We start from the raw sequence: 27,640 nt of genomic DNA, 5'->3' as shown, positions 1-27,640 counted from the left end.
GAATACTGTCTGACTTCAGCTTGGCTTCCTCCTGGCTTGTGGTAAGCCTTTAGTACTCCTCCTTGTAACACCCAAAATTCACTTTTTACATAATAGAATTAGGACACTAACAATGACATATCCAAAACTGGATGGATTTGCATTATAATCTTTTTTAAAATGAAAAGCTTTGAGCACTAATGGATAACACTATATATTTACTAAGTACTATTTTTGCATAAACTTTGCTATGGCACTCTTCATCATACTGCGATCGCAAATTTATTGTCAGTCACATACAAATAAAATCTGGTTTGAAAAAGTAGTTCCTTTGGGTAGGTTTTGCATTTCAAAACTACATAAAAGAAGTACAGGGCATTACAGGTGGTTGTAAGAAGCCAATTCAACTAACTATCCTTTTGTAATGAACAAGGTAATGCATTTTAATTCTCAGGCACATCAGCTGTTGGGCTAAAAGATCACAGAGGATTAAGATCAACACTAGTCACAATCTTATCAGTTATTCTAGGTCTGGAAGGTTGTTTGTTTGCACTCTTGATGTTTGCACACAGCTTGTCGTCTATTGTTTATTATCCAAACTGATTCTTGTCTCAGTTAGAGACGAATTCACAAATAAGAAGTTACATGCACAGTGTAAAGAGAAGAGGAGAATGCTATCAAGAGAAAACTGGTCCTTTTCAAATGTAGATTGCAGCCTTTTGACATGATAGGGAAACTGAGATTTGACTCTTCACTTAGGCAGGCCAATGAGAGAGAGAACATTATAGAACAGTTAATATATTGGTTTTTAGTACACAAGCTTTCATAGACCAGCTGGATAAGCAACATATTTTTATCCATATCCTAGCAATGCTGATATCACACACCATCTTGTGGTGAAATGAGATATACCTTAGTTTTTCATAAAAACAGTTAATTGGTCAACATGTAATTCAATACAACTTGATTCTGCCCCCTCCCAAAAAAACCCATGCTGTAGCTATTTTCCATATAAATAAGTTGTGAAGAGCATATTCCATGTATAACAATGCAATCCAACATATTTGCCAAAACCAATCCTCATAGTCTCCTCCATTGAGGTTATAAACTTACTAACGAAGCAAATGTAATTCTTCGGGTGTCTGTTTTCTCATATTTGAATTAAATATCCAAAAACACCAATTATATTCTCAGGATATTGATTTTCACACAAAAATTCCAGTAAGATACAAAATGAGTATAATATAAAAGGAAGCCCTACAAATTGGCAGAGATTCACGTATTTTAGAAAGCTGAACAGGAGTTGAAGACACAAAATGCCCTGAGGGACATTTGAGCTTAAATTGGTTTATACCCAATTCATATGTAGAATGTTAAAAACAAATTGAAATAAAATGTATCAAAATATAAGCAGCAGGTAAAATTTATCTGTCTCTTGAGCAACTAACCTGTTGTAATACCAACCAAAACATACTATTTTTAAATGAAAAAGAGCCTTTTTAAAATCTAGGAGCATAACTGAAAACTTTTGGTCATCATTAACCACTAATTAACCATCAATCTCACATACCCATATTTGAAAGGAACTTCTATTACATCAAATGGGATTTACTGCTAAACATGCACAGGGCTGGCTGTACAAAACTTCCCAGAAGCATGGGCTAGTAGTTAATAAGGAAAATAGTGTTTCCCTATCAGATGGAAAATAAGCATCCATATTGTTTAAAATACAGTGGTACCTCAGGTTAAGTACTTAATTCGTTCTGGAGGTCTGTACTTAACTTGAAACTGTTCTTAACCTGAAGCACCACTTTAGCTAATGGGGCCTCCTGCTGCTGCCGTGCTGCCGGAGCACGATTTCTGTTCTCATCCCGAAGCAAAGTTCTTAACCTGAGGTAATATTGCTGGGTTAGCAGAGTCTGTAACCTGAAGCGTATGTAACCTGAGGTACCACTGTATTAATAACTGAGAGAACACAAAAGTTGAAGACCACTCACAGAGGCTAAAAGAATAATATTTGAGAAATACGGAATACAGTAATAGCTCCTATCAGGGATGGGGAATCTGTGACCTTATACTGTAACTCTCACCAGCAATGATGAGAGTTGTAGTCCAGCAACATCTGTAGGGTTACAGGTTCCTCATCTCTGTCCTAGATCCTAGTACCTGTACTGAAGTGCTAGTCTCTGGAACCAATGTTAAACACAGGGTATGACTTATTCTGTTGTTTATAATGCTTAAACTTAGGTCAAGTATTCCACCCTCCTCTTTTTTTCTTTTTCTTTTAAAAGAGCATTTAACTATGTTTGTGTTATTATTGTGAATTATATTGTGTGCCATTATTTGGAAATGACAAAATATTTTACCAAAAATATGTTTAAACATTAAATTCAAATTTAATATGTTCAGGGTGTGGGTCTTCCTTTCTTGGGAGAATCCAGTAGTAGAGTACATGCAGAAGAAAGTCCTCAGTTCTATTTCTGGGATCTCTACATTAGGCTGGGAAATACCTGCCTAAAACCTGGAGAGCTGCCCCCAATGATGCTAGACAGTGAGTTAGAAGGACCAATAGTGTGGTATATGGTACCAAGCAGCTTCCTCTGTTTAAATCAGATTGTTTTTTTTAAATTAGACTCTTGCTGCAATAAGCATTTCAAAAATTGTGATATATTCAGTGCGATTTTTCTAGAAAAAGAGATGCTGGAACTCACCACGAACGCCTTCCTTGTTTTCTTATAATAGCAATGGAGCCCAGCTGAGAGTTGCTGGAACTGAGTTCTGGTGATCTCCGGCTGGAAAACTCCCTGGATATACTGTTTAAACAAAATAATTGATTTAACATGTGACTTGATCACATGAGCATCTACATTATGTGGGAAACATTACACAGGTATTATTTTTATTCAGTTACTTTGGAATATTTATATCCTTTCTACTTTCTGAACTTCCAGAGGCTGCTTACAAAATAATTAAAATACAATAAAATACAGTGGTACCTTGGTAGTCCAACGGCTTGGCTCCTGAACAAATCAGCTCCCAAACGCTGCAAACCCAGAAGTGAGTGTTCCAGTTTGCAAACGTTTTTCAGAAGCCAAACATCCAACACAGCTTCCGATTGAGTGCAGGAAGCTCCTGCAGCCAATTGGAAGCCAAGCCTTGGTTTTTGAATGGTTTCGGCAGTCAAATGGACTCCCAGAATGGATTAAGTTTGAGAACCAAGGTACCACTGTAGCATAATAGCGTAATAGTTAACTACGGAGGGGCAAAGGTGTATGTAAGTACTCCCCAGGCCTTAAATGTCCCAACTGCCACTCTGTAGCTGAATCGCCTGGTCTGTGGAAGCAGGCAAGTTAGTAACTCACAGACCTCAGGCTTCTTCACTGGGCTGCTCTTGCTGCTGCTTGTGACTCACTAGAGAGTCTCGCTTTGGTGGCTGATGCAGAAGGTGCTAGTGAAGCAAAAGTGTCAAGCTGTGAACCGTCCTGGGATCTTTGGGGGAAGGGCGGCAGGCCTGGGGGGGGGGGGAAGCTGGGTACCCTTGCCCTGGGTCTTCTTTTGTTTGAGTTTATAACTTTATTATAGTAAGACTCCTGCTCCAGGCCTCAGTCAATCTCTGCATGGGCCTGAAGGGTGTTTTTAAAATAAGTAAGAAGAAGAAGATACTTGTCCCAGTCCTCAAATATGCTTCTGGGAAATAATCCCAACCAAGAAATGGAGGCCCAAGCACCTGCTTCCCTCATTGGGCTGCTGCTGCTGCTGCTGTCTCTCACAGCCTTTGACTCTTGTCAACAGAGGAAGAAAATTATGGAGATGCAAAGGTTCTTAGACGCTCCCACCCCCCAATTCTCAGATGTTACAAGCGTTTCATGCAATAAATCATGGGATGGCCTCTGCTTGGAAGTGTGACTGGCACTGATCATTTTGACAATAAGTAGAGGCCTACCTTGCCTGAGCTACCGTTAGATACAGTACTAGTATCAGTATGCTGATGCAATTAAGGAGTCCATGAGTAGGTTTTTTTTAAAAAAAAATTGTATGGGAGTTAAAGTTTTGTTATGTTTTTACTTGGTCTAGAAACATTTTTGTTGTTTCAACTATATAGAAACATTTTTGTTGTTTCAACTATATTGTACCCCACCCTGGCATCATATGATAAAAGGTGGACTAAAAGTACTCTTAATAAATAAATTCATGTGGTATGCCTAGAGAGGTGTGGACACGTGGCTCCAACAGAAATCTAAGATCTTGGAACTGAATGTTTCTCCCCATAACAGCTCCATGTGGCGGAAGTGTGCTGCTTCCAGAGTCTATCTGTGTGCTTAGAACACTGCATCAGAGAAAGCTAAGAATGCAGAATTTTATTGGGCTGGAATGTAAGAACACAGACAAAAGCTTATATATTTAAAATGTTGTTAAAGTTTGTATGTTCATGTCATAGGATTTTAAAGGATAAAAGTTTTAAAAGGTTATCATAAATATACAGTAAACCCATGTATTTGGATCAGAAAATTTGAAAAAATATTACCATATTATAATGATATTATTACTTAGCCATGTATACTGCAACAATTATTCTGCCTATGATTCCAAAACAATCATCTACTGAAATGGCAACTGTTAAAATTCCTCCTTTTTAAAATAATAATAATAGTGATGATGATGATGATGATATTACACATTCCTTCCTTTTTTCAACATCTTATTAACTTCCCATGCTGCTCATTTCTATACCTGCTGCTCATTTTGTCCTCTTTTGTCATTCCTTGCACCTTGCAGGTCTTTCATCTGTTTTATGAGTTATGGAAATACCAAAGAATTGTCAGGCTCCAAAACCTGTGAATTTCATTTAATGAGACTTAGTACCTTTCATAGGGACGCGGGTGGCGCTGTGGGTAAAAGCCTCAGCGCCTAGGGCTTGCCGATCGAAAGGTCGGCGGTTCGAATCCCCGCGGCGGGGTGCGCTCCCGTTGTTCGGTCCCAGTGCCTGCCAACCTAGCAGTTCGAAAGCACCTCCGGGTGCAAGTAGATAAATAGGGACCGCTTACTAGCGGGAAGGTAAACGGCGTTTCCGTGTGCGACTCTGGCTTGCCAGAGCAGCAATGTCACGCTGGCCACGTGACCCGGAAGTGTCTGCGGACAGCGCTGGCCCCCGGCCTCTTGAGTGAGATGGGCGCACAACCCTAGAGTCTGTCAAGACTGGCCCGTACGGGCAGGGGCACCTTTACCTTTACTACCTTTCATACTTCCCCTGCTTTTTTAAATCACCAGACCTTGTGCAGCATGGCAAGCTGCTTTTGAACTAGATGGGAGTTTCAAAAATGGTTTTTAATGTGGAACTGATATTCAATGACATTTTTCTGGATTTGTGTTAAGTCCATGAACCTAGGCATTTCTTTGTCCCTCTGTCATTGTCTTTCAACCAGACATGCAGCCTCATCTGCTGAGTTCAATGGGACTTCCTCTAAAGTAATTATGCCTAAATAGGATTGTAGCTATAGTAGACATTAGAACATTCCTGTTGCACAAAGTGCAAAAAAAGAAAAAGATTGATAGGAGTCCTCTGGAAGTTACACATTCCACAAGCAGTTATTTAATGTTATTGTGCTGCTCCACATCCCAGAGTAGTGGCATAATAAGCAGCCTTTGCAGACTCAGTTTACTTTGGAGAACAGCACCCTGTAGTTTATGGTATTTTTGTTAAAATCCATTTATAAAGCTGTAGGTTGAACAAGGAACAGCATGAGAGAAGCAGCCAACATAGACAATACTGATCCAAAGATAGAACAGTGGAAGTCTTTCCAACAGAAGAATTTCAAAGGGAAATAGTTGAGTTCCAAACTAATAATGAAGTTTGGCTGTATTCATTTGAGTACAAATAGAGACAATGATTTTCTGCCACACAAATGTTTATTTTATTTGCCCATGCCAGAATGATTGCATTATCATTAATTACTGCTGTTCTGGATGATCACAAATAGTTTTTTCTATGTAATGTTTACATTTTCTTGTTGGGCTAACTCTTGTTTCTTGCTTGGAAGGGTTTGAAATGCTAAGAAGGAAGCAAAGCATAGGATGAAATGGAATGCCCACCATTGCCTAATCACTGAAAATTAAAGAACAGGCTTAATTTTTAAAAAGAAAAGGTAATTCTATTTCCTTCCTAGCAGGGCGGATGGGGCACGCTTAAGCGCTTACGCTTATGCTGACACACATGGGGGGCAGGAAAAGAACCCCCACGTGAAATGGTTGTCGATTACATCTTGAGTGAAATTCAGGATTTAACAATTGTGTATGATACAAAACTAGGCACACCTAATTGGGGCTGAAATAATTGCACCAAGTTGTCAATAAGGAGTATTTTCAACACAGGATGGGATCCCCAGCTTGGTGAAAAATAATATTCCCTTAACACATCACTAACATGATGTGTTAGTGCAGCAGTGCCAGTAGACTCCTTGCTTTATGCCTTCTTATATCTTAAAATAGTCAAATCCTGGCTCAGTAATAAAGTTTACTGACTTGAGGTCACATCATGCATGCTGCTGAACTCATGGGAAGAATTAAAATATGATGGATTGAAAACAAACACTGCCTCTGATCATAATAAGCTTAGATGATTAAGCACTATACAAATCCTGTTAAATTAAAAAAAAAGTAACCTAGATGTTATTGTTCAGTAATCAGCCAACATACATACACTTCACAATAATTATTAATCTGTAATAACAATACCATCACCCTGATTCCAAATTCACAATCATTGTCATGGATTAGGACTCTCAATTAACCTAACAGTATGCATTGTCAAATCCCCACGACGGGGTGAGCTCCCATTGCTTGGTCCCTGCTCCTGCCAACCTAGCAGTTCAAAAGCCCGTCAAAGTGCAAGTAGATAAATAGGTATTGCTTTGGCAGGAAGGTAAACGGTGTTTCCGTGCGCTGCTCTGGTTCGCCAGAAGCGGCTTAGTCATGCTGGCCACATGACCCGGAAGCTGTACGCCGGCTCCCTCGGCCAGTAAAGCGAGATGAGTGTGCAGCCCCAGAGTCAGCCACGACTGGACCTAATGCATTGTCAAAGTGGGAAAAATCTATCCAACTTCTTAGCAAAAAATGTTACGTTGAGAAGGCTTAAGGATACATAGGACATATGGTAGGTAAATCAATGTAGAAGTCTTTGATACCCTAGATAACCTAATCTGTTTGCAGTTATTTAATTGTACTAAATCTTAATAAAATAAAAGTACATGTATCAAATAAAGCTTTGAAATAAATGCGTGGTGCTTACCTGTTATTCCAGTGCCTTTGCTCTCATTGGTCAAAACGATGGAAGGCAGGACCCGTTTTCTTCTTAGTAAAAAACTGGTGAGGATAATGACTTCATGTTTTTCTTTTAATAGCCACAAGTAATTAGGTTTTGTTGGTGGTGGGGATAGTGGTAAATAAAAGCAGAACATCCAGGGAGCTTGACGGAAATTTCTCTGAGGAAATGTGCTTACACATTCCTTAATTCAAAATTTATTAACCATTAGGTGATGAACAAAACTTAAAAGCACTTTTGTGACTTTGAATGATAGTTCCTCAAACTTTAGATAAACCATTAAACCCAAACAGTAGTATTATAAGCCAATATTTTTATCTGTTTATGAAAACAAACCATTCATTCCTTAATACAAGTATAGCTTTTACTTATTTACCTCTTCAGATTCTTAATTATTTATCATGGACCATTCTCACTTGACCATGACTTGCTTTTTAAATATAAAATATATTCTGTTTCTTATTTGGAGATTAATTAATACTATTATCAACAGTCATTTTAACAATTCCATAAGAACCAAAGCACCTCTTCCAGAAAGGGGTGAGGATGAGAAGGGTGCACTGTCCATGGAAGCATAAGACCCCTCCCCCTTCACCCCAAAACAGCAGCCAAACCTAGACTGACTCTCTTCATCTCCGTCTGTTCTCACTTGACACCTCTCTGACTAGCTGACTTTTAAACTATGTTAATGATATCACAAAGGATATGTCACTGTTCCTTGACAGCCTAACTTAGGGTTGCCATATTTCAAAAAGTAAAAACCAGGACACCCAAAAAGTTGCTGAAATTTTAAAAGACAAAAACGCAAAAAAACACCCCACTTTTTTCGACTACCTGTACCTAAAATCCAGGATAATGTGCCGCCTTTCAGAAATTCTCCCGACATCAATTCTGCCTTTGAAATCCCAGTAATGTCTAGGGAAATCCAGACATATGTTAGCCCTAGAATGGTAATTGTTCCTCTTGAATCCAGATGTTTCCTTAGAACATTGAGGCACCTGCTGTTCTTTCTACCAAGTTACTTAGGAAACAACTTTCTTAATTTTCATAACTCCATTTAGGAAGACCATCACAGAAAAGTCATCCCCATATTATCATTTATCCTAAAAGCAAGCAATCTTTTCTACAGGCCATACAGTGCCATTCCTTTCTTAAAAATAATAATAGAGAAAAGTATTTTTTGACTGTGAAGAGCAAGAAACTTCTTATCTGTGCAATACAATCATTGGAGGTGCAATATGACTTGTAATATGACTTGCTTCACTTCTAGATGAAACAGTCCTTTCAAAATTCCACAAATTAAAATAAAGATCACTGTGTTTGGAAATAAATTGAAAGGCAGTATGATTCTTAAAGGTTGCCATTTCATGCTTTGTCCCTATTTATGGGAACTATTCCCCATTGAACACAGTGGGACTTTATTCTGAATTAACATGCATAGGATTGTGCTGTATATTCTTAACTCAGACCCCAGCCTGGCAGTCCCTGCCCAGAACTGGCACCAGGGGTTGTCTCTTGCACAGAAGAAATCAATTTTGCCTGTTGGAATAGCTTGGTTCACCACTTACCAGCTGTCTTTCCTTTATCTAACATACATCTCTCTAGGCTGACTGCTGTGTTTAGCTTGATCTGCAGGGCAAGGTTTCTACACTTCTTTACAGCTTCACTGGTATTTTTCTATGAATAATCAATAATGTTCAAAGATATGTGTCTGTGTGTAAATGCCATTTCAAATAACAAAAATAAAATCATATTTGCTTAGTAAGAACATAGGAACAGCCCTGGTAGCTCAGGCCAAAGGCACATTTAATCCAGCATCATGCTCTCACCAGTGGCAAATCAGATGCCAGTAGGAAGCCTGCAAGCAAGATCTGAGTGCAAGATCACTCTCCCAACTTGCAATTCCCAGCAACTAATATTCGTAGGCTTACTGCCTCCAACAGCGGAGGAAGAACATAGCCATCATAGTTAGTATCTATTGATAAAGATAAAGATTATTCTCCATGCATGTTTCTAACCCTCTTTAAAGTCATCCAAGTTGGTGGAACGCATTGTGACTTTGTCAGTTTTCTTGTGCAGGACTGGATACAAGGCTGTGCTGCTGCCATTGATTGGTGCTACGTCTCATATCATGACTTCTGAGATCCAGCTTGCTTAATTGGTAGCATATTGAAATGAGCTCCTGTAGCATATCATTCAATGTTTATAAAGGAATCAGTACAGCCATGTGTTGGCTGCAGGGTTCACATGATGTAGGTAGGTAGCCAGCTCTTTGATACTGGCTAGGACACATTCATTAAGATAATTTGAGAGATTTTCTCTTAATTTCTTTTGGCATATTATATACATTATGTCTAATTTTCAGTCCTGAAATCTTTTTGTTCTGTCCACTTTCATCTATTGCAATCCTGAGCTGATCATTTGTAACACAATGTGTACCACTCTTAGATCAATAAATAATGATTATTATAATACACATTTTTATTAAGTCATATCTACAACACAATTTGTTTCAGGGATGCTTAAAATAGAGCAAACTTCACTTATTACAATGAATACAATCTCTTCAGGGGGAAAAATATTACTCTCCCAAGACAGCTCCTACTGCTCCACGCACCCATGACAAAAATCATTTCCCTACAGCTGACCAAAATAAGTTATTTTTCTAGCCAAATTTTTATTGAGGACACAGTTAAAGTGTTATTTAAAAAGAAATACTTCAAAAAAGGAGGTGCGGTTCCATCCCACTGTTTTGCACTTAGCATCTCAACAACCCTTTATCAATCTAAACCTTGTGCAAAATTGTGGAGCACAAAATTACATAGTTAACAGACATTATGAATGGTTGCTGTATGATCACACTATATTTATTTTTTTTAATAAGGCAACAGCCCTTTTGAACACCTTCCTCCTGCCTTTCACCGCACGTTTGAGTGTGGCCAACCGGTGGATTCTGAGGCAAGGGAGAACAAAACAAACCCAGGCCCCAATATTGCACCACACGTTTCTCACAGAACCCACAAGTCCAGCCAATGGCCCCTTTGCTAGTAACTAACAGCACAATCCTATGCATGTCTACTTAGAATTAGGCCCCACTGAATTCAATGTGACTTTTTAAACCCGGGAGGACTGCAGACCCAAAGCTATTATCTTCTACCACATATCTTCTACCACATACCTAATTTAAGGCCACTAAGGTGTTAAGACTGCCAAAAAAAAGACAGCACCAAACCACATAGTGACTATGCATAAGGGCAGTTGCTATCTATAAGAAAAGGTAGGTCATCTAAGCATTTCATTATTATTTTTTACACGAAAAAACGTTTTTAATTCAGACCCAGATTAACAGATGCGCAACCATCCCCCTTCCTGTAACCTCACGAGGGTCTGTGTCGGTTTAAAAAAGCGCTTTTCACAATGGCGCTTTTAAGTCGCTGACGTGAAAGTCGATTGAAGGTCTCTTAAATTTATTTATTTTTTACTCAGGACGGTCCTGAACGGTGAAGAAAAATGGGGGTCGGCGACACGCGCCCACTCCCCAACGAATAAAAAAAACAACCATCCCTTTTAAAGTTTTACCTCAGCGCGGGGGGAAGGTAGGAAGTAAAACAGAGGTGGCGTGTCTTTATATATATATATATATTTGAAACGGTCTTCCTACGTGACAGCGCTATATGGCAGCCTCTCTCGGGTTAAAAAATAAACCGAATAAGCGTTAAAAATTGAGGGGGGGGGGGAGTGAGCAAATTATTAGGATCAAGTCCCGCCTTGGCCCCTTTTGGGTGTGGCGAAGAGCCGTGGGCGGGGTCTCTCTCTAGGGGCGCTTTCTGGAGCAGCTGCTGACATGTTTTAAAGGGAGAGGAGGGGAAAATTGTGGATTTGGTTGTGGTGGTGGGGTGTTTTTATTTATTTATTATTTAAAGGGGGGGAGAGAAAGCCTTTGTTTTCCATTTCAACGAGTTCAAAGGTTTGCCCTAGAAGATGGTAAGTCAAGTAAAAAAGGTGGTTTTCCAAGTTCTTCAGGGGCAGCCACGTTTTTTTTACTTCGTCGGTAAAAAGAACGGCTTTTCAGAGAACCGCGAGCGCTAAGTCGGGGATGGAGGTGGGGGGAGCTTCCCCCCCCCCATCCATGTAGGGAAGGGGGAACGGGGTCCGTTCGTCGCCCCTTTCGGAATCTAGCGGCGCGCGCGCCGAGGTGCGCTTTTTGTGAGGGGAGGAGAGGCCGGCTCGACTCGGCCTCGAAATAGCGGCTTGGGGCGAAGGCGGCGTCGCCTCCTCCGCACCTACTGAGGGGTCGAGGCTGCCGTGGGGGGACGGGAAGAGAAGCGGACCTCGAAAGGCTTCGTTGAAAAGCCGTCGGAAAGGCCTCCGTAGAGCGCGAGGAGGGAAGGCGGTGAGGAGAAAAGGGCACCATTTTGTCGCGCGGCGATTTTTAAAAAAACTTTATTTGAAGCCGCTGTCCCTCCCGCAAAACGGTTCCCCCTCATTTGTTGGGTGTCTGGAACTGGAAGAGAATAGTCCTCTCCAACGGATCAGCTAACGCTGAATTTGAGCACGCGTGTTGTGTGTGTGCGAGCGCGAAGCGAGCGGCTCCAAACGCGCAGGAATGGCGGGCACCGCCGCTGCGTTCGTGCTGCGCACGCGCGCCAGGCCCTGCCGCTTTGCGAGTGAAGAAGAACGGTCTTAATTTGGTTTCGCGGCTAACGGGAAGTGTCTAATAATGAGCATCGGCTGGCAGTACTATCGGGGTGCGGGGCACCTGTTCGCTGTGGTTCGCTTCTTTCTTGGATGAAACATGTCTAGTAGTTACTTAACTCTTGTCAGCTAGGAGGTAGCGGCGTGGAGGAAACTGCGAGAAGGGGCTTCTTCAGTCTGTGCAGCCTCGGTGCAAGCTGCCCTGCGAGATCGGGGGCGGGGAGGGTGTAGGGAGCATGCACTTTTATTTCAAGGGTTTGGGATCCCAAGCAGCCCGCAAGGCTCCTAAGCATCCTGGCGATTGCTTTGCAGCCCGAGCCACCTCTTGCCTAACGAAAATGCCTCCTGCTTGTTCCCCCTTTCTCTCTGAGGGGCTCCAGCTGCTTCTCAGTGTCCAGGCAGCAGCGACGTTCATGGGACATGAGGGGCCTCCGGGGTGGGGTGGGACAAGGTGGGGAGGAAGGAGCAGGGCAGCTGCCCAATCCACCAAGGGGGTGCAACACTTGCACCAGCAACCCACACTGCATCTCTGCAACTAGGTAGGGACAGGTAGCTTTGATCTTGTAAAGACCCCACAGAACTACAGAATTGCTCAAATATTCTGTTTAATTCTTAAATCGAGGCCTTAAGATTTTAAGAGTTTCAAATATTGCTAGCACATAGAATAGTTTCAGTACGTTTCTGAGCACAATTCAAAGTGTTGGTGCTGACCTTTAAAGCCCTAAACAGCCTTGGTCCTGTATACCTGAAGGAGCGTCTCCGCCCCCATCATTTAAGCCCGGACACTGAGATCCAGCGCTGAGAGCCTTTTGGTGGTTCCCTCATTGTGAGAAGTGAGGTTACAGGGAACCAGACAGAGGGCCTTCTCGGTAGTGGCACCCGCCCTGTGGAACACCCTCACTTCAGATGTGAAGGAAATAAGCAGCTATCTTCTCTTTAAAAGACATCTGAAGGCAGCCCTGTTTAGGGAAGTTTTTAATATTTAATGCTGTATTGTTTTTAACACTTGATTGGGAGCCGCCCAGAGTGGCTGGGGAAACTCAGCCAGATGGGCGGGGTATAAATTATATTATTATTATTATTATTATTATTATTATTATATTTTTATTAGGCATGTGTTGTATAGGCATGTGTTGCTTAGAGACTGTGGTGAATCTACAATAGGACCAAAGTTTTTCTCTTTGCGGCACAGTACTTAAAATTTTCCAATGCAACATTCTAAAACAGTCATATTGCAGACAGACTTCAAGGGAAGGTAAAAAGAATCCTGATGTTAGCTAGAAAAATGCACTTGGTCTTCTGTTCTGCATGTTAGTTTTATCCACATAGAGCAGAAAATGTCTAATAAACAAGTGTGAAAATTCTTATAAAATGGTATATAAAATTTGTTCATAGTCTGCTGCAAATCAAGACTCCCAAAACATTACCAGAGAGGAAAATGCTCAGCTGCCTGCAACAAGCCAAGGCTATGTTCTGCCTGAAGGGAAAATCATGCCAAATACCATTTTTGTGGGTGGAATTGACATTCGGGTATGTATTCTTTTTATTTTGAGCTTATTAAGACTTGTTAAAATTGGTGCATTGATCTGTCTTGAGGACTTGGGGCAGATGAGTATATGCACAATAAAGGCACAATAAACTTTTATGGGAACTTAAGTCTTTTTGAACTTAAGGGGACTTAATTCTGATTAGATATGCATAGCATTGCACTGAAAAACTACTCTAGCCCGGATATTACTTAAGGTTCCTTATTTGGTTGCTTTATGTGGAGGTATTATCACTAGTGCCGCTTTTAAATACATTACTCAGGCTTAAGAATTTTCATCTTGCCACAATAAAAAAAACAGTGGCTGTCCAGAGTAGGAGCAAATGTTTGACACATTGTAATCACAAGATCTTCAAATGCAGCTGGAGAGCTAGTAGCATTACTACAGTGGTACCACGCAAGAGGAATGCCTCGCAAGACGAAAAACTCGCAAGACGAAAGGGTTTTTGGTTTTTTGAGTTGCTTCGCAAGACGATTTTCCCTATGGGCTTGCTTCGCAAGACAGAAACGTCTTGCAAGTTTGTTTCCTTTTTCTTAAAACCGTTAATACAGTTGCGACTTGACTTCGAGGAGCAACTCATAGCACGCGGTGTGGTAGCCTTTTTTGAGGTTTTTGAAGACTTTGGTGATTTTTGAAGCTTTTCCAAAACTTTTCCGAAACCGTGCTTCGCAAGACGAAAAAATCGCAAAACGAAAAAACTCGCAGAACGAATTAATTTCATCTTGCGAGGCACCACTGTACTTTAGTCAAAATATCTCTTAATTTGGAGTTCAAAAAACTGCACAACCTTTAGAAATGATTTTTACAACCTTATTTTCGCTTGGAGAAATATCTTGTGCTCAGGATGCATTGAAGAAAATATATGCAGTAAGTCTCAGAAACCCAATGAGAAGTTTTAGGCAGTGTGCTGCCTTCTTACATTGAGACTCAGTACTTCTCAGCCTCCCTCAGCAATCATACTAAGGATAATTCCAGTTCTCTCACTCATATATGCCTTTCCCCCATTACCTTCTGTTCTTATGCTGCTGACTAAAGCTAGTTATTTTAAGTCTTGTTTAAGTTTTAAGATATCTTCAGTCAGCAGTGTTAGAAACTGAGATGAAATCTAGAAGCAAAATGGCAACTTAAACCTAGGTTATGGGCACAACACCGGAATGTCTAGGCGTGCTTATTTTAATAAGAATACAAAGCTGAAAATGAATGAACTGCAGCTAAAATATTATGTTCATTTTTCACATGGTCTAGTCCTTCCCCTGCCCACCCCCTAATATTCTTAAGAAGGTCTTCTCCAGTCTTCAGAGAGTAGCTGGAAGTGGGGAGGCAGAAAAAGGTCCTCCTTTCCTCCCACTCTGCAGTTTTAATCTGAAATCTTAGGCTCAGTACTGTGCCCAGAGCTCATAAACTGCTCACGCTAATAAAATTTCCGGTCACAAAATGCGCCTAGAACAATGGGAGTTTCGAACACTGTCAGCATATTGCTAGCACATAGAATAGGTACATTGGCTCCATCCAGCTTCTAGCACTTCGTTAAGCAACAATGAGTTATTGTTGCTGCGGGATCATAAACCGCTCAGAGTTAATTATTTTGCTGCAAACACTTTAAAAACAATTTTGAGGCCATACTTGTTAGATTCATGATACTGCAATGGTTTTCACTGTGCCTTTGTTCATATGCTGCATTGTACTTCTAGATGGATGAGACAGAAATTCGGAGCTTCTTTGCACGATATGGCACTGTTAAAGAAGTGAAAATAATCACCGACAGAACTGGTGTGTCCAAGGGGTGAGTAGATTGCCTTGATAACAATGTGACCATTAATAAGGTGTCAGTCTTACCAAATTAGCCTATTAGCTGCTAGGGTAAATGTGGATGGGGTAAGATAAGCACAGGAAGTATCAGTTGCTATTAGAGATACCAGCACATCGTAGATCTATGTGAGCTGTGAATTGGTAAATTGCAGCCATGAACACTGTAAATGGTTTAGTGTTTCTCTGATTTTTAACTCGTGTTTTTGTATTTTATTGTAATTTTATTGTAATAGATTTTGTCCTGCTAAATATGTTTGCAGGCCTTCGGAAGAGATTAGGTAGGAGTTTAAAGTAGTTGCCTCCTGTAGAATACTGTTCTTGTTTTACATGTGATGCTGCTGTGTATTTTATATCTGTTAAAGTATTTTATTTTTTCCCTCTGACAATTTGATGAAGAGTGGGATGTAAATGCAACAAATAAAATAATACATATGTGTTTAATCAATATTGTAAGCCACTTTGTGGGATCTTGTAGCCAAAGGGTGGGATATAAATCTTCAAAATAAATGGAATTTATTAAGAAGCAATGTGGCTATCAATAAATCCACTTGTCCTTGACTTTGAGAATTACAAGGAAGTGACAATCAAGTTTGAGAAATTAGTAGTGTCTCCACCCCCAACTTTCAGGAACATAACTGCCGTCATCCATTCTTCATCTCAGTTTGGCTTGGGACTGTACTTGCCTTGATGTTTTTCTTCTAGTCTATGAGGTTCAGTTTAAGTGGTGGTACCAATGCTGAAAAGTTACACTACTGTAGCTAATTTTGACTTACCTTTGCAGATATGGATTCGTGTCATTTTTGGACAATGTCGATGTACAGAAAATAGTAGAAGTAAGTTGTCATTTGGGATGTCTTATATGTGAGAATTATCTTCAATATCCAAGGGTTCAGTTCTGGTTTGGCATGGGATTGGTAAGGGGTTCAACTTGTAAAGAGAACATTGGATTAGAGTGGCTAATCTTGGTTTCAGGTGGGATGCAAATTGACTGTTTTCAAGAGTCTCCATTCTACCCAAAGACTGCTTCTTCTCATTCCAAATGTTCATCTAGCAGATAACTCTGTATCTTATTGCGTTGTGTTCAGTCTGCTATACCTCTGATTATAATTTGTTTACACATAGGTTCTTAGCCTCTGTAGAAATGGTTGCATTATCAGACAATGCTTGCAGGTTTTAAACTGCTATTGAAAAATAATGATTTATTGATAAGTGTACATCACTCCTGAATAACTGACTTTATTCATTGAAGAAATGAGTAAGCTTCTGTAGCTGTTTCACCAGATCAAGGTACATCAAAGTTCTTTGCCCAAATAAGTTTAAAAAGAAACTCTTCTTTGGAAATCTGTGGTTAGTGTATCAGTACACTACCAATGTGGTAAAAATCTTTTTTCTTCTTCGGGTACTGTTCCACCTTTTTGCTTATTTTACAGAATATATTTGTGCTTCCATTTTGTCAGTTAACAATTCTAGAAAAAATAAATTATAATAGAGGAAGTACTAATTAGAATGACATACCATGAAAGCAGTTGCAGATGCTTGTGGCGTTTGTATGTTCCATAGTCTGCAATGTTTAACCCAATTAAGAAAATGTAGGGATCAAACTCTCACATAACTCTCTTTTCAGTCACAAATCAACTTCCATGGAAAGAAACTCAAACTAGGTCCTGCAATAAGAAAACACCCAAACCTATGTGAGTATCGTTAAACGCGTTCAACTATATCAGGTGAAACTTTGTAGTACCAAACTTAATGTTGTTACTATAATTTATAAGTATAAATCACAGCAATAATTATGGAATTCAAACATAAATAATGTATACGGATTTGTACCATAGTGTGTTGTTTTGCTGATAAAAGCAAATATTTTTACAGAGCATTTGTAATTCTTCCCAGGGAACAGCAGGGAAGACCTGCAGAGATGTCCCAAGCTCTGCTTGCTTGTGCTAGCCATGGCAGAATGTGGTGTTCATGGGTGTTTTCTGGCTTGTTGCTAGACTCTTTGGGTTGACATAGCTTAAAGGCCCAAGCATCCATGGAGTTTTGAATCCAGAAGATCTCCACTGGCGACCGGTCCTAAAACACTGTTTCAGAGCTTTCCACCAGCAGGAGAGCCTTCAGTGATAGCTTCCTGTTTGGGCAAAGCAAGGACTGCCAACACGGCAAAACTCTCCTCAGCTGGCAGTTCCTTTCTCTTAATAAATCCAGTGGAGATACAGCTATATGCTATCCTAGTGCCTCACCCAGTTCACATAGGGTGTTTGTTTGACTGCCTCTTGTGGATGCAATCCTAAACACTAACTAGGGAGTAAGCCTCGTTGAAGACAGTGAGATTTACTACTTGGTGACCGTGCATTCACAAGAGTAACTCTTGTGCATGATGTGGTTCAGTGGCATATCTGCTAGTACTGTCTGTGACTTCTATGGAACTAGAAAAATATTACAGTACCAGCTGTACAATTCCTTTAGGATAAAGAAGCCTAAACTTGTATTTTAAAATACAATACACTTGCAACTTAGGCACATTTAACTTGTGCGTATTCAGCTTTACATGCTTGGCAATTAAAAAAACCACACACAATTGAAAAGGGGGTGGGCACCCAAGAAAAAAAAACTTTGGTAATCGCACCCACCATTGCACCCAATGTGTTTTGACTATATGTGATTTTGGCTTTAGGCGCTATGCCCAGAATGTAACCCCCCCACGTAAGTTGTGGGCTTTACTGTATATGAAAGTTCTCAATGCTTCCCTTGTCTTCCAAGGTGCCTATCATGTGCCACCGAGACCAGTGCTTATTAATTCGCCCACACCTCAGTTCCACAGCGTTTGGAGCAACCAGGAAGCATATTTGCAGCCTCCAGCTGTCATGAGTCCTGTCACACAATATGTTCAGGTAACATTTTCTAAAGTAGGGCCTTAATACAAATGAACAGCCCTCCACAGCTATTTCATATTTCGAGTTACTAAAAAAAATTGAATTTAAAGATTCAGTGTTTTCTGCATAAATGGTGGACAAATGTGACTTAAGCAGTACTACAAGAATAAGGGTTGTATGTTGTAACCATTACTCCTTGCTTACTTGTCTATTGCAAAGGCTTGGAATGGGTTACATTTAGCTATTTAAATCGGGGCGTTTTTTCTAGAAAAAGAGGTGCCGGAACCTTTGGTTAGTGGCGGGGGGAGCAACCAATTAAAGTTGTTTTCATGTAGGAGGACATCTCTTTTTCGCCCGCTCACCATGGCAAAATAATATAAACTGCCACTGCCTACATCACACAGCTCCAAGTGCCATGGTGCCTCTATAGCACAGCACTGAGCACTGTGACAGGGAACAACAATTCTCTAGAGGTGCTGGAACTCAGTTCCAGTTAGTTCCGGCTGAAAAAAGCCCTGATTAAAATACTTCTGAAAAATTACATGAGAACTGGCAAACATAAAATGCATGTGGGGTAAAGGCTTAATTCTCCTGACACAGAATATTCATGTAGTTTGTGCCTCCCATATGACATAAACTGTTAATCTAAACCCAAAGCTGCTAATCTTCCATATTTACATCTTTCCAGACACATGTAAATCTTCTAAGTTGTCTATCAGGGAAGGTGGGATTCTCATGAATTATTTCATATGGGGGGGGACTCTTTGTAGAGTAAATAGCTGTATAACAGCCTTTTTACCTTTTGAAACAAAGCTTTCTACTAAACCAAATGCAGCTTTGAATTTGTCATAACTCCTATGTACCTCTTAACTAGTCAGTTCGCTCAAGACAGCAGCCTTTTTGTGTGGTGTCTTGGTATTAGAACTTCAGATACAGTTAATGTTTGCAGGTCCTTTCCACTTCAAATCTGGTTTAACTAAACTTATCTTAGACCTGTGGAGATATATACAGTGGTATCTTGGGTTAAGTACTTAATTTGTTCCGGAGGTCCGTTCTTAACCTGAAACTGTTCTTAACCCGAAGCATCACTTTAGCTAATGGGGCCTCCTGCTGCTGCCGCGCCACTGGAGCATGATTTCTGTTCTCATCCTGAAGCAAAGTTCTTAACCTGAAGCACTATTTCTGGGTTAGCGGAGTCTATAACCTGAAGCATATGTAACCTGAAGCGTATGTAACCTGAGGTACCACTGTATTTGGTTTAAACATAAACGAACCAGCAGTAACCTCAGGCTCATATTCTCCTCCCCTTTACATGTGAGGGGAGGAGATTTAAAGCTTCCTGGCTTCTTGTTTTTTTTTTTTTAAAAAAAAGAACTTGTGATTTGAGGAAAAGATTTGCCAAGTTTGGATGCAGCAAGAAATAGGAAGTTTTAAATAACTTAAGAAGAGCTCTGCTGGATCTGGTCAAAGACAATAGCACTCAAGTTACTCATGATTCCCAACAACTGGTATTAAGAAGTATACTGTCTCTTGTCTATGCATGAAAGTGAAGAGGATGCATGAGGCTGTGCCATGGTTAACAAGTCATCGTCTGCTATTGGGTATACACCACACCATACATTTACTAGCTAACCTGGCACTTTGCCCACGATAGTTGCCTTGTAAGAATATGCTTTTGCCTAACAATAGGTTTTTTTAAACTTTTAGGCATATCCTTATGGGTCACCAGCTTTATTAATTCAGCAACAGGTACCTGTAGGGTTTCAGCCTGCTTACAACTATCAGGTTTGTGTTGAAATACATTTCACTTCTACTCCTGAAATGTGAAAGCCAAGCTTGATTAAGCCTGATCTCTTTAATTTTAGATGAATACTTAGTTTAAATATGTCTGGCAGATTGTTCAAATTGATTTAGATTTGTGAATAAATGGCTATAAAATGATTTAGATTTGTTAATAAGATTTTCGATAAGAACAGTTACCAAAATGGAAGTAGTCTTGAGTGCTGTGCTGGTAGTATATCTGAATGGATATTTGATTGAATTTACCTTTGTGGTCACTGAGCTGCTTTAAGCATGGGACCTTTTTTCAGTCTATTGTAAATAATCCTGACAATACTTACAATAAAAGGGCACTATCCACATTAAAAAGAATAAAATGTTGGCTACAGTGAGGCATGTCCTGCTACAAAGGCAAAAGTCCTTGCGCCAATGGGATTACTTAGTTGGATACAACTCTTGGTGCCCTATCCTTGTCCAGTTCTGTTACTGAGATGGCTTGCTTCTTCTCTCTCCTCCTCTCGCCCCTTTGAAGAGATCATGTATTCTGTCTATAGTACTCTATCCAGCTTGTGCAAATCCTGATTCAACAGATCTTCATAAACTTGGTGAAAATGCATTCAGATTTCTGCTCACACATAGCATTATTGTATATCTTAGGACTGACATTAAAAAAAAACCTCTTTGAGGTAAAAATTTTTTTTGAAATAAATAAACTTGCTGAACTGTCTACTGCTAAAGGCTGCTGCATATTGAAACATCTTATTTATTTTTTAAGGTTCCACCACAATGGCCACCTGGAGAACCCAGAAACTATATTGTGCCTCCGGTAAGAGGGTCACACCATGTATTTAAGCTTGATTGATTAAGCTAAATTGACAAAAAATAATTCAGATACTGAAGTACTGCCACAATAGTGTCTCATTAAAAATGGAAGGATTTTTCTACAGTGGAAGTGTGTGCTGAAAAAGGTTCCCAGTCTGTTTTTTGGAGTAGTGCTGAAGTTGTGCATCTGGCACATGTTAAGATTAAGAGTTAAATTTTAGATCCCATCCTTTGCACTAGACATTTCAAGAAAGCCACAAAAATCTATCAGGCGTGCATGAAGTGCATATTTGAATTTTTTCCTCCTCCACTCCCTCCTTCCCCTCTTCCTATAAATTCCTGTATATGCGTAATGCTCCTGCTCTATTATGCCTTGGTGAGACCACACCTGGAGTACTGTGTCCAGTTCTGGGCACCACAATAGGAAGGATAGTGACAAGATGGATGGAACGTGCAGAAGGAGATGACCAAGATAATCAAGTGTATGGAAACCAAGCCTTATGAGGAATGGTTGAAGGAGTTGGGTATGAAATTCCTGCATTGCACGTGTTGGACTAGGTGACCCTTGTGATCCCTTCCAACTCTGCTATTATCGTTCTATGAAAATACTTTTTACTTATGGTCACCAATCTATGCAGATACCCATTACTATACATTATTTCATATCCGTAATAATTTTTGTATATATACTTCAACATAGCTTTGTTAATATGAGGAAGGTGCAGGGGAGGTTGTATTTCCTGAGAATGCTCAGGGGACTGAATCTATCTCAGCACCTACTTCTGTCCTATTATCACAGTACCATCGAGAGTGTCTTAACCTATAGTATATTATCGTGGTATGGGAGCAGCTCTGAAACGGATAAAAAAGCTTTACAGAGAATAATTAAAATTGCCCAGAATGTTATTGGGCTCCAACTACCAACCCTGGATGAGATCTTCACGTCTCGCACTTTGAAGAAGTCACACAATATCCTGAGAGATCCCACCCATCCTGCTCACAACTTCTTTGAACTGTTGCCTTCGGGCAGAAGATATAGGACAATGAAAACACGAACCACACGCCTTCTGAATAGTTTCTATCCAAGAGCTCTGATTGCACTAAATAATGATCTCAGGGCCAGTTGCAAGAAATAGCAAGCAGGGAGTAGGAAGGAATGAGATAGGTTTTAGGTTATGTTATGCCTTTAATAGGTTATGTTATATTCTGGATTATGTTATGTTTTTATAGATTATGTCTGAATAGGATGAGAGTGTTGGAGATACGTGCAAATGTGTATGTGAACCCGGTCTTTGGGTGGGTGTTTGATTTTCGTTGTTGTGTATACTGTGTATATACAGACAATGACAATAAATTTTATCTATATCTATTCAGAACCATTTATCTGAGTTTTTATTGTTTTGTTTAAATTTTATGTAATTTTTCCATGTCATACGCTTCAGTGTAAACAAAGATACAGCTCAATCCATGTTAAAAGAGTTTAAAAATAAAAATGAATAAATACTATGCCATGAAAACCTGTGGTTTGTTGTTTATCTTCACTGGCATGGTGACTACTGGTTCTATAGTTGCTCCTATGCCAGCCTAAGGTTATAGCTATTTGAAGAATAAGGACAGACCTTTCTGATAGCTGCCACATTCCTATTTAATTACTGGATGGCCCATCCAACCCTTTGAGCTTTTAACTGGTGTGGGAGCAAAAGGTCACGATTTCATATAATAGTTTGCATATAATACTTCCATTTCTTCTGCACCTGGAATAGACAGTGTCAATTTATATTAACTCATACTTTGTATTTTACATAGGCTTATACCATGAATTATGGTGGTGATTTGGAGGTAGGCGCAGAACAGGCAGAGTGTTCTATGGCCGAGACTGCACAGTCCTGTGGAAACAGTCCACAAAAGGTACCCATGATTTCTTTCAACGTCCCCAAAGGGGAACATGAGAGATAAGGAAATGCAGAGTATGAAAAAGGGGTGTGTGTGCATTGCTTCTCTCTGTTCCTGAAGTATTTTGTGACCAAGGGTGAATAGAAATACTCTAGTTAAATGAGAAAAGGCTACTGTCTTGCTTCATTCAGCCTCTTGTCCTACGCTTAGCCTTTACATTTTAGCATTCTCCTATGCGTGAGCCCATTGCTGGAGAAAGTAGCATGGCAATGATAATTACAGCAATGTGGCCTAAATTCGTTAGCATGGGATTTGTATTTCTGCTGTTGGAGGTCCTTGGCCAGACCAGAATCTACTTGTTTCTTATTACACAAGATGATTAAATGCCTCAAATGGGCAGGAGGCTACAGTAGTATTCTGCTGAGTAGAATGTTCTATTCCAGAGACGTACACTTGTTTATGAATCATGGCTTACTGCTGAAATCTTTGACCCTAGCATGGTTTTTCTCTATATATATATTTGCCATTTTGAAGTTCTGTGTTTGCATGTCTGAACAACCTTTTAAATGGAGGATGAGTCCCATAGAGGTGGGGAATGTGTCCTTCATATCTGTCCCCTGGATGGTGTATGTACTTAGTTTGTGTAAATATTCACAGGTCAGCAGTATGCTACAATTTTGTTACCTCTGAATTTGGAGTTGTATTGGAACTTTGTCCATAGAATTCCAGATCAATCATTATAGTTATGTAACTTTTAATCATAGTAAAAACTGTCTTCATTCTGTCCAAACCCCCTGTACCCCTAAGCAAATGATACATTGGGGTTGTAAGTTATTTCTTGTTCTCTTCTCTGTTTTTCCCTAGTTGCTAGTTCTAGAATGCAGCAATCAAACAAAAGTTGATTTTGATAACGTTATTGTTGGTAGGATCTACCTAATCTAACAAGACTATTTTCAAGACTGCTATTTGGGATGTAATTTATTTAATGCTAGGAAATCCTCACTGTAGATGAAGGGTATTTTTTTAAAGAGAAGGAATGGTTTTAATAAAACTTTCATTTTGTGTTAGTGCTGTGGTGTCTTCCAAAGTGGCTACTAGAAAGGTTACGAAAACAATAAAGATCTGATTTTGGAAATACCAACCTTTGCAGCAAAGGTCTTGGTACAGACAACTTTATTTGTTTTTACCAATGGTGTACATACTGTATTGAAAATAAACTAATAAAATGTAATTACTTTAGAAATCTGTGGACCGAAGCATACAGACGGTAGTGTCATGTCTATGTAACCCAGACAACAGATTGAGGAACAATATTGTAACTCAGGAGGACTATCTTAAGGTATGAATATGATTGCAGACTACTAGAGGAGATAAAATCATTAGGGCAGCAACTCTTAATCAGTTGAATTTTATTAATTTGTTGAAGTGTTGGGTCAACTAACTTGCATTCAGAGTAAAAGGTAAAGGTACCCCTGCCCGTACGGGCCAGTCTTGCCAGACTCTAGGGTTGTGCGCTCATCTTACTCTATAGGCCGGTAGCCAGCGCTGTCCGCAGACACTTCCGGGTTACGTGGGCAGCGTGACAAGCTGCATCTGGCAAGCCAGCGCAGCACACAGAACGCTGTTTACCTTCCCGCTGGTAAGCTGTCCCTATTTATCTACTTGCACCCGGGGGTGCTTTCGAACTGCTAGGTTGGCAGGCGCTGGGACCGAATGACGGGAGTGCACCCCGCTGCGGGGATTCGAACCGCCGACCATGCGATTGGCAAGTCCTAGGCGCTGAGGTTTAACCCACAGTGCCACCCGCGTCCCTGCATTCAGAGTAGACCCATTTAAATTAATGTATCTAAATTGGTCATGGTAATTAATTTTGATAGAGCTATTCTGGGTAAAAGTAAGTTGGAGCCAACCTTTAAAGCTTACTGCTGCTCCTGTTCGGGACCTAAAGAAATCAGGATAATTGCGTGTTCTGGCTGCAGACTTGACAGTGACAATTACAAATAAGCACCTGCCTTCATAAGCCTTATCGCCACATTTTAATTTGGCATTGAAACGTTCTTACTAAATTTAGTAAGGCGATGGTAGGGCTGGGCGATAAATGGTTCTCAACATCACAATATATCACCAAGTAAATATCTGTATATATCACAATATATATCTGCGGTGGCAGAAGGCCTTGCTGGGGCTCCCCACAGTGGCAGAGCGTTCCACCGTACCTGCCTGTGATTGTGGAGGGTGCACCGCACTTCCCTGCAGCAGCGGAGAGCCTTGCCACACCTCACCACGGTGGCAGAGTGTCTCTTCGCAGTGGCAGAGGGTGTGCCACACTTCCCCTAGCAGCAGAGGGTCCTGACTGTACTCCCCGCGGTGGTGGCAGGAGAAAGGTGTGCCATGCTTCCCTGCAGCAGCTGAGGGGCAGTGGTGGAGGGCCTTAAAATGGATGCTGTGCATGCATAAGCCCCCCGAGTTCAGTTAAACTTTCTTCTACTTTCTGGGAGTAAGCCTCATTGAATTAAGTAGGGCTTGCTTGTGAGTAGACACTCATTTGCTTGCACTGCTTACTGAAAAACGCCCTATGCATCATTCTCACATAGTACCCAACCTCCCATTTCAGCATAAGGCAGCCAGCTAAATCTTTCCCTCCACAGAAGCCCCACCCCCAGCCCTCTTCCCACCAGTTTCTCCATTTAGCAAGCAAGCAAACAAGCAAGCAAGCAAGCAAGCAAGCAAGCAAGCAAGCAAGCAAAAAGGTAGTTTCCTTTAAATACATATAAAAAGCTTCCTTTTTTATATGGAGGAAAGCTATTTAGGGGAAATCAACATAAATGCCACCAGATTATTATTATTATTATTATTTATATCCCACCCTCCCCAGCCAAAGCTGGGCTCAGAGCGGCTAACAACAGTAAAATAATACAGCATTCTAAAATCAATTCATTATAAAATCAGTTCAAATCAAATTAATCAAATTAATTAATAAAAATTCTTCCCCCTCTTTTTTTCACTGGCAGGGGTGTGGGAGGAAAGAACTTTATAAAAAGTATAATTGTGCTCTAATTTCTCTCTTTTCTTTCTCCCTCCCCCTTGCCACCTTTGTAGGAGAAAAGGGCACATCATTTTAGAAGAAGCAGAGCTGTACTCAAATCTGTTTGATTAATGACACTGACCTGAAGTGCTTCATCGATTGCGTTTAAAAGAGAGAGATTACATACACACATATATAAAAACGCACTTGACAATTATGTAGCCTTATTGGCAAAAGTTCTTTCAAGTTGGAGTTTGTTTGAATTATATGTTATCTATTTCTAGAAATGTTAGAATGTTGTGTGTTATCTATTTCTAGAAGTGTTTGTTTTACCTTGTCTAGATGTTTCACTGTTCTAAATTTCTAACCAGAAAACTTCTTGAGTTCAGTTTAAAAAAAGAGTTAAGTTGTGTTTATTCCTAAGCTTTAAAATATGTATGTTTCTGCATGTTGGCAGTTGCTTCTAACATTTTAACTTGTACCTTCAGTACTTTTTATTTACTTCCAGCTCACACTTAAAAAAACGAAGTTTTTTTTGCCAGAGGTATTTTTAGAACTGTACTTGAATCAGGTGAAGACATCCAGTTGCAACTCAATTAGTGCCAGAAGTACATAAGTACAGTGTTGCCTTAAAAATTCAATCAGTGGGGACTTCATTCACTGTGTGTGCTGCTTAGTTTTATCAGTTTGAGAACTGATAATTAAAAGTGTACTCAAGAATGTAACTTAACGGTATTAATTATACTTGGTGAGTTGCACTTTTTTTTTTTATACTGAGCCATCTTGGCTAATAGCCATATCCTAAAATTGTGGAAAGAATGAGTACTATACAGTGTGATCTTGGGCTTTTTAAAACTGGTCACCAACTTTAAATCAAAGAATTTGTAAAACTGTTTAATTATGTAGACTTTAGTTTTATATGAGAAGAATTCCACAAAATAAACTCTTTGAAGTGGATTTGTTTTGTGATTGGCTATCAATTTCAGTGAATCTTGAAAACCAAGGGATAACCACAGCGTGTTAGTAGTACTTTTACTTTGTCTTAACACAGTTACTGTGTGGGTGAAACATGAGAATGATTAAAAATTCTTTAGAATTCATACATTTCTCCTCTAACCATGGGTGTTGCCAGGATTTTTGTTGAGGGGGCAGGCCTTTTGTTAGGGGGGCAGAACCTCAGCTATTTTTTTTTATTGATGGGGGGCAGCTGCCCCCCCAGCCCTCCCTTGGCTACACCCATGCCTCTAACTGAAATCATTGTTCCAGAAAGCAATTAGGAAATCATATGGGGATAGTGTTATCCCCACTTTGCCCCACATGTTTTGGTCCTGTTCTCTGCTTGTACATTTCATGTCAAACAAGACACAGAGGGCAACAATAGGCATAATTTGTTCCACTTGGGTGGGAAAGAATTTATAATCTCAAAAAGCAGACCTCTGAACTTGCCTCCATGCATAGACCCACATGTAACATCTAAATATATTAGGGGGCTGGGCTGCAGCAGTCCCAAGTCCGTCAAGATAAAAGGATCTACATGGGCTCCAACCTTGTAGTTAGGGCAAGAATAATATACAGACAAATAAGCAACTATAGTCTGTACTTTCCGAGGTCAACTCATCTAACAATACACATTATTTCACTTGCCAGCTGTCCCATCACAGTCTTGAGCTGATAGATCAGAAGCAGCTATACATAAACCCTTTTGTGCCAGAAACAACTTAACTTGTGTACTTAAAGCTTGACCTTTTATACAGGACTTTAGGTTCAGATAACTTACACTTGCAAGAGAATATATATTCGAAGAATCCTGTAACCATGAACTGGAAATATTTCAGAAGAGCAAGAGTATCCTGCCATAGATTTGGTTCCCACAGCAACTCTTGTAGTTACGGAATGTGGT

General features: G+C 40.1%; 1 protein-coding gene and 1 long non-coding RNA gene across 5 annotated transcripts; one reads left to right on the top strand and one right to left on the bottom strand.

Annotated features, from left to right (window-relative positions):
* Positions 1-981: 981 nt before the first annotated feature.
* On the bottom strand, positions 982-10,943 carry LOC114607546 (uncharacterized). Its single transcript, XR_013394835.1, has 3 exons — positions 10,877-10,943; positions 7,265-8,974; positions 982-2,792 (listed from the first exon to the last, which is right to left on the bottom strand). It is a non-coding gene; the product is annotated as an uncharacterized LOC114607546 (long non-coding RNA).
* On the top strand, positions 10,714-26,697 carry DAZL (deleted in azoospermia like). 4 transcript variants are annotated; one of them, XM_028750848.2, is made up of 11 exons: positions 10,714-10,893; positions 13,388-13,522; positions 15,231-15,322; positions 16,130-16,181; positions 16,973-17,039; positions 18,109-18,239; positions 19,929-20,006; positions 20,776-20,826; positions 22,629-22,730; positions 23,956-24,054; positions 25,815-26,697. In XM_028750848.2, exons 2-11 carry the CDS (start codon positions 13,484-13,486, stop codon positions 25,866-25,868), a joined length of 765 nt encoding a protein of 254 aa, XP_028606681.1. In that variant the 5' UTR covers positions 10,714-10,893; positions 13,388-13,483; the 3' UTR covers positions 25,869-26,697. The 4 variants fall into 4 exon arrangements, with proteins under 4 accessions (XP_028606681.1, XP_028606680.1, XP_028606684.1 ...); XM_028750847.2 differs by lacking the exon at positions 10,714-10,893 and adding an exon at positions 11,129-11,281; XM_028750851.2 differs by lacking the exon at positions 10,714-10,893 and adding an exon at positions 11,492-11,690.
* Positions 26,698-27,640: the final 943 nt, after the last annotated feature.

Source organism: Podarcis muralis, chromosome 12 (assembly GCF_964188315.1).
Source record: "Podarcis muralis chromosome 12, rPodMur119.hap1.1, whole genome shotgun sequence".
NCBI lineage: Eukaryota > Metazoa > Chordata > Lepidosauria > Squamata > Lacertidae > Podarcis > Podarcis muralis.
The sequence above is the reverse complement of the archived record's forward strand: the minus strand, read 5'-3'. Positions and strand labels throughout refer to the sequence as shown.

Bases quoted from the DNA above. Each gene is read 5' to 3' on its own strand.
- DAZL (XM_028750847.2), top strand. The intron at 16,182-16,972 runs GTAAGTTGTCAT...CTCTCTTTTCAG, and splicing joins ATGTACAGAAAATAGTAGAA to TCACAAATCAACTTCCATGG. The intron at 17,040-18,108 runs GTGAGTATCGTT...TTGTCTTCCAAG, and splicing joins AAGAAAACACCCAAACCTAT to GTGCCTATCATGTGCCACCG.